The sequence below is a fragment of the Myotis brandtii genome, unplaced genomic scaffold (genome assembly GCF_000412655.1).
Source record: "Myotis brandtii unplaced genomic scaffold, ASM41265v1 scaffold215, whole genome shotgun sequence".
Classification (NCBI taxonomy): domain Eukaryota; kingdom Metazoa; phylum Chordata; class Mammalia; order Chiroptera; family Vespertilionidae; genus Myotis; species Myotis brandtii.
In genome coordinates this window covers 1,245,307-1,259,578 of record NW_005358043.1, presented here as the reverse complement: position 1 = coordinate 1,259,578, position 14,272 = coordinate 1,245,307, and the positions used below count along the sequence as shown (strand labels likewise).

General features: G+C 41.0%; 1 protein-coding gene across 1 annotated transcript in view; it reads right to left on the bottom strand.

Annotated features, from left to right (window-relative positions):
* The window catches only part of PRTFDC1 (phosphoribosyl transferase domain containing 1), a 100,003-nt gene that overhangs the window by 16,951 nt on the left and 68,780 nt on the right, over window positions 1–14,272 (bottom strand). Inside the window, 1 exon segment of the mRNA XM_005865889.2 lies at window positions 3,153–3,218. Within this exon segment, the coding sequence (XP_005865951.1) occupies window positions 3,153–3,218 (66 nt within the window).

The following is a 14,272-nucleotide window of genomic DNA, read 5'->3' as shown; positions in this document are numbered from 1 at the left end:
TGCCCCCCTCTGCCGACCTAGTCGCCCCACACAGCCTGCTGTTCAGTCGTTTGGTTATCCCTCACTAACCCTCCTGCCGGCCTTGTTGCCCCACTCAGCCTGTTTGGTCATCTGTTCGGTTGCGATGGCCCCTGGCTCTTTATATATATAGATAGCCACTTGTTTCCATGTTATCTATGGCTGCTTTCATGCTATGACTGCAGAGGTAAGCAGTTGCCACAGAGACTCTATGTCCCATAAACCTAAAATACTTACTATCTGGCCCTTATCAGAAAAGTTTGCTGAACCCTGCCTTAGACCACACTTTGAGTAGCAAGGGTCTAGACTTGGGTGATTACCAAGGAGATGGAGAGAAGTGGGCAGATTCGAGGTATATGTGAAGGCACAGAGTGTGGTCTCCACTGGTGTGTTCAGCATTCCCTTCTGATGCAAGCCTAGGCACCTGGAACTGCAGGATCTTCAACCTTACGTTGTTGTGACATCTGAGAACCTGGCTAATCGATGTTGATTCATCTTAGAAATATTGAACCATTTGTATTTTAAGGCCAAGGGATTTTACTTGGCATATGTTGTACGTCTATGTACACATGGAGAGTGTAAAGATACTGCAAAGTGGTACCTGGTAACCTAAAAGAATGAATTGTCAGAATAGTAAAAATTGAAGCTGGCTCCTGTCATTCTTACTGCTGGCTGGTTTTCCATCTCTCCTACCTCAACTTCCATGGTCTCTACTTTCTCATGAGGATGGTCCGTGTAGTAATTATGGGAGGGGATACTGAGGCACAGTGCTATCACCCCTTCTGCTTACTCTACCCCCAGTAAGAAAGTACCCTTTCCTCAACCTCTTTTCTTTTCTTTTTTTTTTTTTGCTAAAAGTATTACAAAGGGTATTACATATGTGTCCTTTTTTCCCCCCCGCCCTTGACATCAACCTCTTTTCTATCTCTTAATGGAAGGGACTACCCAGTGCTTACCTAAGAGACAAATTACTCTAAAAGAAAATAGAACATGATTTTAGAAGGACAGAAGGACCATAATTCTATGTGCAATTTTTTTCATGGAGGCATTCATTTTGGGTTCTTAGAGTTGCAACTTTGACAGACCCTATGATAAAAGCACAAGGTACATAATAAACTTGTGTAATAAATCTATAAGGCAATGTCATACAACAAAGTACTAAAATGTCTTATGTTAATTAGATGTTACCTAGACTTATGGTGATTATTTTGCAATATATACAAGTATTGAATCATTATGTTGTACATCTGAAACTAATATAATGTTATATGTCAATTTTTAAAATGTGCATTAACTTAGAATTCAGTTGCTATTTATAAACATATCTATCAGATCTTAGGGAAAAAAAGTACAGTAATAATGTTAGCTTGGTATAATGACTTAAATTACGTTTGCCTCATCTTTTCCTATATGAAAGCAACGCTTCATATTGAACTAACATTTGCATACAAAAACTATATAAAACAGATGTAGCTTAATGTTGGGCTGTGCTCACTATCACTTGCTAGCTTTTGACTTTCAGGAATACTTATGACGTATTTCCACAATATTACAGGCTGCAACCTAGCTTTATCTCTGATGTTTACTTCCCCATTTGATAAAAATGTACTATTTAAGTTGGGTGATCTTACCACACACATTAAGTTAAACATATTACTATAGACTTACACATACATACATTGATACATTATGGGTCATGGAAGTAGAGGTAGGAGAGATGGAAAACCAGCCAGCAGTAAAAGAAGGACAGGAGTCGGCTTCAACCTTCGCTAGCCTGACAAATGATTCTTTCAGGTTACCAGCTACCATGGACTGACACATGCAAATTTTCAAATAGCGATAAAATTATACATTTCATAAAAATAAAATAAAGGTAAGTTAAAAGATGAAAAAAAAATAAAATGACATCATTTAAAGACCACTCCAGGGGTATTAAAAGTTATGAATTTTGAGAAATTGCTTTGCGTATTTTAGCTTCCTAGCATGTTATTCTATACACTGAAGTAGTAACATCAAATGGTGGCCTAGTGCTATGTTAACATCAAGTTAATTCCCATTTCTATGGAACATAATTTACTACTAGATAGTAATTTAACACTTGGATGCCACAATTTGCCTTCAGAGTCGAGGGAAGTAGCTGTTTTGTAATGAGTCCTTATGGCGTTGGAGTGTCCTGAGTGTTATTATTCATTTTGTGATTAAATGGGACTGGTATTCCTTTCCACCATTCGGCCATTGCATAACAATAACAACCGCAAATAGAGAGGAGAGATTAAGCTTGTGTACCATTCGGCCATTGCATAACAATAACAACCGCAAATAGGAGAGATTAAGCTTGTGTTACAGACTGAGCCATTTTACTTAGAAAGCTGGAGCAGTTCAGAGATAATGGATACAAGGTATATCAGGAGGGAGAGCTGAGCAAAAACAAAATCTGTGTTGCTTTCATTTACAGCAAAACTTTCACTTCAGGTCACATTGATGCAAAGAGCAACTGCTTTATGAAACACTCTTTCTTCTGATGCATGCATTTATGTCAGAATCCAAACATTTTTCCCTCCCCCACTGGATTGCTAAGCCTTGGCAAGTTTTGGAATCCCATGTTAAAATGGAAGGCGTTTTCCCCAGGATCTAACGGGTTAAATCTTTTTAATAAGGGGGGAAGGGCAAAGGGCTGAAAAACGTGCTGTCTCAAAAGTCTTTTTTATTCTCTCCCCCAATTTTGTACATTTCAACAAACCTGTGTATGAAATGTCTTACTGAAGTGCCTGGGTGCTGAGGCATAGATGAGAGACATAAAGCAGACAAGTAAAGGGAAAAGCCTCCTTTTCAGGAGGCACCTGAAAGGGTGAACAGACAAGAAAGAACAAGGAGTGCCAAGGGGTTTTGCAATACGAGGTTGTCTGAAATAAGATTGGAAGAAAGCTCGCAGACGAAAGATTTGGTCTGCATCATGTCCTGGAAGCATTATAAAGGAGTGTTTTATAAAGGAGAAATCATTACAAGAGTTCACACATCCATTTGCATGAATTAGCAAACCCTGGAGAGTGTCTGAAATGTATTGCAAGTGCCGACCTGAAATGAAGGTCACTGATTTCCCCACAACGTCAGGCATCAGTGCGAACTGAGCAAACCTTTCCTGCCAGTATTGAAAGACCATAGCCTCCAATCATCTGCATCTCGCCCATGAACTGGTCGTTCTAAAAACAGAGAAGCCGATATTTTACTGTACAAGGAAACCTGTAGGGCACATTTTTCTGTCTACCCAGCTAGTGGCTAGATTGCGCCTCACAAAGATAGCACAAATAGCTACTACAGGTTCTTGGTTGCCTATGGTTACCAATAGCCCCTCGCTGCTCCTGTGCTTGAGACAAAGCATTCTAATGACTGGGGAGAGACTGTGGAGAGAGGGAATGGAAGGAGTGCAGAGAGGACAAACAAACCTAATTTTGGAACAAAAAATTGGAAGCTGTCTCCACCTCTCCTGAGGCAGAGGGAATGGGAGAAGACAGTCATACTCCTGGGGTGGAGAGAGCCCCGGGAGTCCCAGGAGTGGGCCAAGCATTTGGCAACTGTGCCAACATGTCTGCAGTGCAGAACAATGACACTGTGGCTCCCAACGCAATTACAGGCCTCCTCCACTCCCTGCAGCGCGGGTCCTTTCCCTCAGCAGATGTCCAGGGCAATGCTAACAGGCCAAGGATCAAGAACCACCGCACTTAGGCCTTCAGACATGGATGACAAAGCCTCAGCAACTCTCTGCAGTTCTAGGAAAATGAGACTCAGAACCTTTGTAGAAGACTTTTCACTCAAATCTCATGAGGTTATGAGCATCTCTCCTAATTTAGCCACACACACACACACACACACACACACACACCCCAAAATATGGGTTGTTAATGAATATCACAACAGATAACATGGGTGCAAAACAGCAAACGGAGTGCAGGCAAGTTGTTTTCTAACTTCATTACTGAGACACAGTCAAGGAACTGAAGCAAATACGTCCAGGCTTCATGACCCATCAAGACTGCTGTAATGTTGCTACCCCTTGTGCAAACAATGACCTGAGGGAGCAGACGACAGTGTAGGCACCATGTGAACCAGGACACATCTTCCATTACTGCTGTGGACAGTTATTGCTTTTGCCAGTTCAGTGCTTTCTTCTCTGTTTCTGCTGAGACGGCTCCGCCTCTTTTTGAGGGGAATTATTCCATGCCGATCAGGTGGAGCTAGGCCTTAACCATGCAAACCAGCTATGCCTGAAGATATACCCAGCCCTGGACTTTCCACCTACCAAAGCCAATTTATTCCCTTAGGAATTTCCTTGGGTTGGTTTGAATTGGATTCTGTCACCTGAAACTGAGTCTTGATCTAGACATAGAGTTACTTTATCAGAGAATTGGTCATCAGGGAAGGGGAAAAGAAAACAAAACACACAGGCAAATAAACAGTATAATAGTTTTACCAATGAAACAGGATTTGTCTTTTTATCTTTTTGTTCAAGAGGAAAAATAAATGACTTTAACATGTTTTTACGTCTGCTTGATAAAGGAGTGGAGAGAGTTCTTGAAAGTGACCCATTAAGTTAGATTAAAAAGAATTATTTTCTTCTTGTGGGAATAAATCTTAAAAGGAGAAAAATCAAAAGAATATCCAGAATTCCTGGATCTCTTGCTGTGTTTGTACAGACATATATAATCATATATCAGCAAGAAATCATGTCAATAGGTTAAAAACTTGTCAAAAATGTTGAAGGAGAAAATTTTGTCATTTCTAGAGGTGCTGAGATATAGGAGTTAACAGAAGAAGAATTTCTGCATATTAGACTCAAATATGTTCTTAAAATATATAGTTCTCCAAGAGGAAGAGAGAGGGAAAGAGAGATAGGAACATCACTGATGAGAGAGAATCATGGATCGGCTGCCTCCTGCATGCCCCATACTAGGGACGAGCCCACAGTCCTGCACGTGCCCTGACTGGGAATTGAACCTCTACTTCCTGGTTCATAGGTCAATACTCAACCACTAAGCCACACCAGCTGGACTCAAATATGTTCTTAAAAAAAAATGTTTTTATTGATTTCAGAGAGAGCAAAGGAGAGGAAGAGAAATATCGATGTGAGAATGGAACATCGACCAGCTGCCACTTACACACTCCTTACTGGGGATCGAGCCTGCAACCTGGGCATGTGTTCTGACTGGGAATTGAACCTTGACTTCCTGGTTCATAGGTCAATACTCAACTACCAAGCCACACCAGCTGGACTCAAATATGTTCTCTTTAAAAAAAAATGTTTTTATTGATTTCAGAGAGAGCAAAGGAGAGGAAGAGAAATATTGATGTGAGAATGGAACATCGACCAGCTGCCACTTACACACTCCTTACTGGGGATTGAGCCTGCAACCTGGGCATGTGTTCTGACTGGGAATTGAACCAGTGACTTCCTGGTGTATAGGACGATGCTCAACCAATTGAGCCACACCAGCCAGGCTCAAATATGTTCTTAATAGCAGCAGGAAAAATAAAATTTCAGTACCTCCAGAGGACTGAGGTATACAGAACTGGATACAACCATTAAACCACAAAGTTTAATGTAACAAATGAGATTTATACTTTGGCAGATCAGAGTGTATTTCACAATACTTCTATTATCATCTCTATTCTATTGATTACAAACAACAACAACACAATACCTCAGAAAGCTAAATAATGTGTTCTAAGTCACACAGGAGGATGTGGTGCTAAGCAAGTCTTATTTAAGAAGGTCTTACTTAAGTGCAAGTTTATAACATGTTTGTTTTTATTTATTTATTGTTGATAGTATTACAGGTGTCTTCCTTTTTCTCTCCCTTTACCCACCTCCACCCAGCCTCTGTCCCCCTCCCTCTGGCCATCACCACACTATTACCTATGTCCATGGGCTATGCATATATGCTCTTTGGCTAATCTCTTCACCTTCTATAACATGTTTTAAATATTAGATTTGTCCTTAATTCATCTGGAACTTATATCTTCCAAGTATGTGTATAGTCAATTGTCCCAATACCATTTATTAAATTGTTTATTTTTTTCCCTATTGGTTTGATTTGATAATATTTTATTTGGCCTACAGTTTTAAAGCAAAATGATGTTGGTCTCATATAATGAAGTGGGTGGTTCCTTATTTGTTTTCTTTTAAAAAATTTTTATTTTTCAATTACAATAGACATTCAATATTATCTATATATCTATATATATAAAAGCCTAAGCGACCTTTACCACTGGTCGACTGAACAACCCATCGACCGGTCACTATGATGCACACTGACCACCAGGGGGCAGATGCTTAATGCAGGAGCTGCCCACTGGTGATCAGTGTGCTCCCACAGCCAACCTTCTGTGGCCAGGCAACCTCCTGAGGTCCCTCCCCCCGATTGGCCCGATTGGCCCCAATTAGGACTGGGTGAGACGGCCCGATTGGCCCAGATCACTGCCAGGCTGAGGGACCCCACCCATGCACGAATTCGTGCACCGGGCCTCTAGTTTTATATAAATTTACAAAGTGATCCCCCTGATAATTCACATAAACACCTGGCACCATACATAGTTATTACAATATTATTGACTATATTCCCTATGCTGACTATATTCCCTATCCCTGTGATAATTTTTATTTTATTAAAAAAATGTTTTTATTGATTTCAAAGAGGAAGGGAGAGAGAAAGAGAGAAACATCAATGATGAGAAAGAATCATTGATCAGCTGCTTCCTACATGTCCCTCACTGGGAATTGAGCTTGCAACCCCGGGCATGTGCCCTGACCAGGAATTGAACCATGACCTCCTAGTTCATAGGTTGATGCTCAACCACTGAGCCACACTGGCTGGGACCAATCTGTACTTCTTAATTCCTTCAACATTTTACCCAGTATCCAAAACCCCCTCCACTCTGGTAACTACCAGTCTGTTATCCAAAACTATGAGTCTGTTTCTATTTTGTTTGTTCATTTATTTTGTTCTTTAGGTTCTACATATAAGTAAAATCATATGGTATTTGTCTTTCTCTGTCTGATTTATTTCACTTAGCTTAATACTATCCATGCTGCCACAAACGGTAAGATTTCATTCCTTTAATGGCTAAGTAATATTCCATTGTATATATGTACCACTACTTTTTCTATCTACTGGTCTGTTGAAGGGTTCTTGGGTTGATTCTATATTTTGGTTATTGCAAATAATGCTGCAATGAACATAGGGGTGAATATATTCTTTGGAATTAGTGTTTTGGGTTTTTTTCAGATATATAGCCAGAATTAGAATTGCTAGGTCATAAGGCAGTTCCATTTTTTTTTTTGAGAACCTTCCATTCTGTTTTCTATAGTGGCTGCACCCGCATCATTCCCACCAACAGTGTATGGGGGTTCCCCTTTTTCCACATCCTTGCCAACACTTGTTATTTGTTGATTTATTGATGATAGCCATTCTGACAGATGTGAAGTGATATCTCATTGTGGTTTTCATTCCCATTTCTCTGATGATTAAAGATATTAAGCATCTTTTCATAGGCCTATTGGCCATCTGTATATCATCTTTTAAGAAGTGTCTATTCAGGTCCTCTACCCAGTTTTTAATTGGGTTGTTTGTTTTTAGGGTGTTAAATTGAATGAGTTCTTTATAAATTTTGGATATTAACCCCTTATTGAATGTATAATTGGCAAATAGGTTGTCTTTTGATTTTGTTGATGGTTTCTTTTGCTGTACAAACCAGCTCTTGGTTTTGTTGATCTCTTGTACTGTGTGTGTGTGCGTGTGTGTGTTTTAGACTCTGTTTCATTTATTTCCACTCTGATCTTTATTATTGTCTTACCTCTACTCATTTTGGGCTTTGTTTGCTATTCTTTTTCTAGTTTCTTTATGTGTAAGATTAGATTGCTTATTTGGGATTTTCCTTGTTTCTTGACAAGAAAATAAGACACAAATATATGCTGTCTACAAGGGACCCTCTTAAGACTGTTTTCGGTTGTCTCACAGATTTTGGGTTGTTGTGTTTTCATTTTCGTTTGTCTCAAGGTATCTTTTGATTTCTTCCTTGATCTCATTGTTAACCCATTCATTGTTTAGTAACATGTTATTTAGCCTCCATATGTTTGTGTGATTTTCAGTTTTTTTCTTGCAATTGATTTCTAATTTCATACCACTATGGTCAGAGAAGATGCTTGATATAACTTCAATGTCCTTAAATTTATTGAGACTTGTTTTGTGGTCTAATATGTGATCTATCCTGGAAAGTGTTCCATATGCACTAGAAAAGAATGTATATTTTGCTGCTTTGGGGTGAAATGCTCTAAAAATATTAATTAAATCCATCTAGTCTAATGTGTTATTTCAGGCCCCTGTTTCCTTATTGATTTTCTCTCTGGAAGATCTACCCAGTGGTGTCAATGGGAGTGTTAAAGTCCCTTACTATGACTGTATTACTGTCAATCTCTCCTTAATGTCCATCAATATTTTCTTTATATTTTTAGGTGCTTCTATGTTAGGTGTATAAATATTTACAAGGATTATATTCTCTTGTTGGATTGGGCCCTTTATCATTATGTAATGTCTTTCTTTGTCTCATTATAGCCATTGTTTTAGTCTAGTTTGTATGATATAAGTATTGTTACCCCAGCTTTTTTGTTGTTTCCTATTTGCGTGAAATATCATTTTCTATGCCTTTACTTTATGTCTGTGTGTGTCTTTTGATCTGAAGTGAGTCTCTTGTAGACAACCTTATTTTCTTATCCATTCAGCTACCCTTTGTCTTTTGATTACAGCATTTAATCCATTTATACTTAAAGTGGTTATTGGTAGGTATTATTGCCATTTTATTGTTCATATTTATGTTCCTTTCCCCCCCTTCTTCTTCTTAAAGAAGTCCCTTCAACATTGCTTGTAATACTGGGTTAGTGGCGATGAACTCCTTTAGCATTCTATTGCCTGGGAAGCTCTTTATCTCTCCTTCATATTAAAATAGCTTTGCTGAGTAGAGCAGTCTTGGTTCTAGGTCCTTGCTTTTCATCACTTTGAATATTTCTTGCCACTTCATCTGGCCTGCAAAGTTTTGTTGAGATATCAGCTGATAGTGTATGAGAACTCCCTTGTAGGTAACTAATTGTCTTTCTCTTGCTGCTTTTAAGATTCTCTCTTTGTCATTAATTTTTGCCATTTTAATTATGATGTGTCTTAGTGTAGGCTACTTTGAATTCATCTTGTTTGGGACTCTCTGCACTCCTTGAATTTTTGTGTCTTTTTTCTTCACTAGGTTAGGAAAGTTTTGCCATTATTTCTTCAAATAAGTTCTCAATCCCTTGCTCTCTTTCTTCTCCTTTTGGTAGTCCTATGATATGAATATTGTTATGTTTGATGTTGTCCCAGAGGTCCCTTAAATTATCCTCATTTTTAAAGAATTGTTTTTTCTTTCTGCTGCTCTGATCTTTTTGCTACCAAATTGTTGAATTGATCCTCTGCTTCATTTAATATGCTGTTGAATCCTTCTAGTGTGTTATTCATTTCTGACTGGTTCTTTTCTTTGGTTTCTATGTCCTTTATTATGCTGTTGAAGTTCTCACTAAGTTCCTTGAGGATCCTTATAACCATTGTTTGAACTCTGTATCAGGTAGATTGCTTGACTCCATTCTATTTAGTTCTTTTTCTGGAGATTTCTCATGTTCTTTTATTGGGGGCATGGTTTTTTGTCTCCTCATTTTGGCTGCCTCTCTGTGTTTGTTTCTGTATATTAGGTAGACCTGCTATGTCTCCAAGTCTTGGTAGGGTGGCCTGATGTAGTGTCCTGTGGGGTACAGTCATGCAATCTTCTCGATCACCTTAGCTGGGTGCTATAGGAATATCCCTTGTGTGGTTTATGTGTGCCCTCCTGTTATCACTGAGTCTTGAATGCTGTTGGCACATCTGTGGGTTGACCCTCAGGCTGGCTGTCTATCAGGATTGGACACAACCACAGTGTATGTGCTGATCTGAAAGTGCTGACCCCATTACGTGGAATTTGCCCCATCAGGGTCTGGTGCTTGCTGAGACCTCTCTTTGGTGTGCCATTTGTGGAACTAATTGGGTGGTGCTCTGTTGTAGTCCCAAGCCAGCATCCAGTTGTGTTGGTTCTGGGGTCTCTTGGGAGTGACTCAAGTGCAGGCCAATGTCAAACCCTGCCAGTGACCAGCCCTGGGCTACCTGTTAGAAGGTGCAAAGAAATCCATGGACTGTAGCTGCCTCTACTGGAACTAGGTTCATGTGGGAGGCCATCTGCCAACAAGCTGCCAACTGGACCATCTCCCACAAGTACTGGTCCTGGGGAAAGTCAGTAAAAGGCCTAAAGCACCTGAGATCTGCTGCCACCTGCCATTTAGGCTCAACCACTGTAACAGCCTCGGTAGTACATGAGTTACATGTGGCAGGTTCTCAGGGAGTTACCTGGTGTGTGTGTAGGGGTGGGTGGTGGTGTTTACCAGGTTAGTACTGTTTCAAACTTGGAAGCTGTGCTGGATCTGAGATCACTCAGCAAAAGTCTCAGGGTACATCAAGACCAGCTACCACCCACCTGGACCATTGCAGTGGGGATGGGGCCTCAGGGAGTCACCATGGTGGAGCTAGTAGAGTTACCATACTACAGCAGATTCAGATTTGGCGGTGTGTAATGAAGGCTTAACCTAGGAAAGCTGGCCCTGTTGGAAGATGGCCCTTGCCCTGAAGCCAGACAACTCAGTTTCTCCTTGTGTTTCTGGAACTCCAGAGCTTGACCAGAATTTCTGGAGGTTTTTTAAAGAAGGAATGCAACACAGGCCGAGGCTAGTAGCCACCACAGACAGAGCCTCTGGCTGTGTGTGAGCCGGTAAGGGCAGGACCTCAGGGCATTGTCAGGATGAAACTAGTGTAACTCACCATGCTAATGTCGTGTGGGGGAAGGGCTCCACACAGGAATGGGTGACACCTATAGGCAAAGTGAGACAACAGCCCCATCTCCAGCCATGTATGAACTGTTTATCGTGGGACCTCAGGGCGGAGCCAGTGTTAGGCTACTGCCTGTTGAGGGAGTGCCTAACCCAGGAAAGATGGTTCCCATGGGCTGTGTGGTTGGAGGACTCAATACAGGGATATTGGAGGCTGTCCTTCCAGCCCTTGCCTAGAACCACACAACTTAGTCTCTTCTTATATGACTCTGGCACCCCCCGACCACGGAGCTGATGTGGATCCCAGGGTGAGTGTCTGTGAGTAAGAGTTGTGTGTTGGTTCTTTAAGAGGACATCTGGGTTTCCAGCAACCTCTGTCTCCCTGGGGGTAAATAGAATCCCCACTGATTTCCACAGCCAGATGTTATGTTAGCTCCTTTTCTCAGCACTCTGGGTTGGGGAGCGTGTTGGGCTGAGAACTCTCATTTTTCCAGGGGGACCTTTGCAGCTGAGATATCTCTCTGGATTCTCAACCATTGCCTATTTCGCATCTCTGCTCCTCCTACAAGTCTCAGTGTGGCTTCTTCTTTATACGCTTAGTTATAGAACTTCTGTTCAGCTACTCTTCAGATGGTTTCTAGGCTGATTGTTCTATAATTCTCTTTTAATTTTGATGTGGTCATGAAAGGAGGTGAGTGCACCTTCCACCTACTCTACCATCTTGGACCTTCCTCTTTATCTTTTTTTCTATGGCCTAAAAGAGTTTGCATATGAATGGATTTGTCTCTTTTGCTAAGGTTCAGTAGAGCTCAGAATAGGTATTATTTAATACCTAACTTACAGATGAGGAATTTGAGGTAACTAGAGTTTAAGTAACTTGTCCAAAGTGGTGTTGGCCAGTAAGTGAAGGAATCCAGTTCAATCCTAGAACTGCTTGTCTCCATATTACTCTGGTGAAACCCATATCCCAAAAATTTCTAGAAGAAAGAAGCACATAGCACATCTTGGAGAGTAACACATAAAAGTGGGTCCTGGTTGTGGTAATGAAGTAAATAAATGAGTTGAAATGGCTAGGAGAAATCAACATCTTGGTAGAAGTGTGGGTAGAGGTGTGGAATTATTTAAGTAGTAAAGGAAACCTCTGACATTGAGTGTAGGTATCCTTGGAAGAAATATTTTGGAAACTATATGAGCTTAGGTGACCTGACTTCCAGGTACAAAACAAACAAACAAACAAAAAACAAACAAACAAACAAACGAACGAAACACACCAAACAGCCCAGCAGACGTGGTGATATTGACACTGTTGTAATAACCTGGTTATTATTTAACAGGAAAGGGGAGACCAGATAATATAAGCATGCCATTTATACAGCTTTGCCAAAAAAACTGCACTTAACCCTCTCCAAGTCTGTTCCCCACTGATCAGTGGGGGAAGAGACTGAACAAAGGCAGTTCAGACACATGCTCAGTGAGGTCTGAGTGTTGTGGGAAGGTGTTTGCCCATCAGTCCTACCTGGGAACAAATTAGTGGCCAGGATGGGCATGGCTGCTACAGTTTTGAAACCTGAATATTTAAACTTCTAGACAAAGAAGTAAGCTATCTTGGTTTCTACTCTCTCTACTTTCTCACATGTGCTGGGCCCTCTGGGACTCCCATTTTAGGGGACTGTGCCACGTGGAACTCCCACCATGGACTCGTGAACTTTAATTAGCCTGGATGCTGAACTACACCCGGCTGCAACATGGAACAGAAGCTTCGGACACTGGCCTTGCTTTTGGCCCTGCTGGAGCTTTACCTTTCTCAGGACTGGTTCCAAGGGCATGGGACTTTGGAACCCGAGGAATGTAACTAACTTCATGCAAATAAAGCCTTTTTTCACATCTCATTCTCCCGTGAGGGCTTCTGAAAATTCTTATTTCAGCGGTACCCCAAGAACCTTGCTCTCATGAGTGACAGGGGAGTTTAATTCTCTGGTAACAATACCTCATGAAGAGAATTTGGACTGCTTAGATAATGTTTAGAGAAAGCATATCTGAGTAAGAATAAATATCTTGAATTCCTGTCCTTTTGAGGAACCAGAAAGGGAAAAGGCAAGAAAATAAACAAAAGAACCACACTCTCAGCTATTCATTTCCAAAGTCAGAGCTGACTTTCTTTAGAATCTGTACATGCAGAAGCTTTCTCAATATTCTCATCCTCCACAGATGCTTAACTTTGCCATCCCCGCACCTTTTCAGCCTAATCCTTCCTCTCAGCTATTCTCCTGTGCTTAACAAGGTTATCTAGACTGTATAAAATGGACAGGAGTGCAAAACAGTACCAAAAACAGTTTATTATAAGAAATTTTAATGATCAAATTGGAGAGCTTCCAATTATAATGTTGCAAACTGGTGAAAAAAATTTTTTTTAACTCTAACTTTAATACCAAGTCAGATAATGAGGACAGGTGAATTGATTCTAGTATCCCCAGTTTTCTTTTCAACCAGTGGTTGATGTAGGATATGACTCTTAACTGAGTCCCTTAGTCCTTTAAGCTGCCTGGGCCAAAGTGGAGGGCACAGTGCAGTCAGAGCTGGTGGTGGCTCATGCCACAATGCTCTGGCTTTTGTGCTCTAAACAGACCAGCTCCGCTTGTTTCTGTTATATTGGTTTGGTCAAAAGCAACATAGTGGGAGCAAAACAAGTTTGAAAACTACCGTGTTAATGTTTTCTTCCTTTGAAATAACTTTCTTTTGGGTTTCTTGTTCATTTAGTTATCCATTTGCTTCTGAGATTGTATATAGTTAGAAATTCATCCGTACAATCTATGTGGGGTGAGTTGTGAGGAAGGAGACTATTGAGACAAAGTAAATAGGCAGCTGGTGTCCCCTGCGCTCAGACCTGGTTCCAGTCACAGCTCCACCTTCTATTGGTTGTAGGACATTGAGGAAGTCATTTCACCTCTCAGTGCTTCATTTTCATTATCTATAAAGATAGTATATTAATAGTTCCAATTTATAGGATTATTGGGAGGACTAAAAGAATATGCATTATGCACTTAGGAAAGTGCCGGGCATCTATGCTAATAAAAGGGTAATATGCTAATTAGACCAGGAGACCTTCCTGGAAACTAGCCAGGGAGGGCATTTGGGGGCCATGAGGCTGGCAGGGGAGGGAAGTTGGGGGCCATGAGACCAGCAGAGAGGGTATTTGGGGCCATGAGGCCAGCAGGAGAGGGCAATTGGGGGCCATGAGGCTGGCAGGGAGGGTATTTGGGGCCATGAGGCCAGCAGGGGAGGGCAGTTGGGAGCCATGAGGCTGGTAGGGGAGGGCAGTTGGGGGCCATG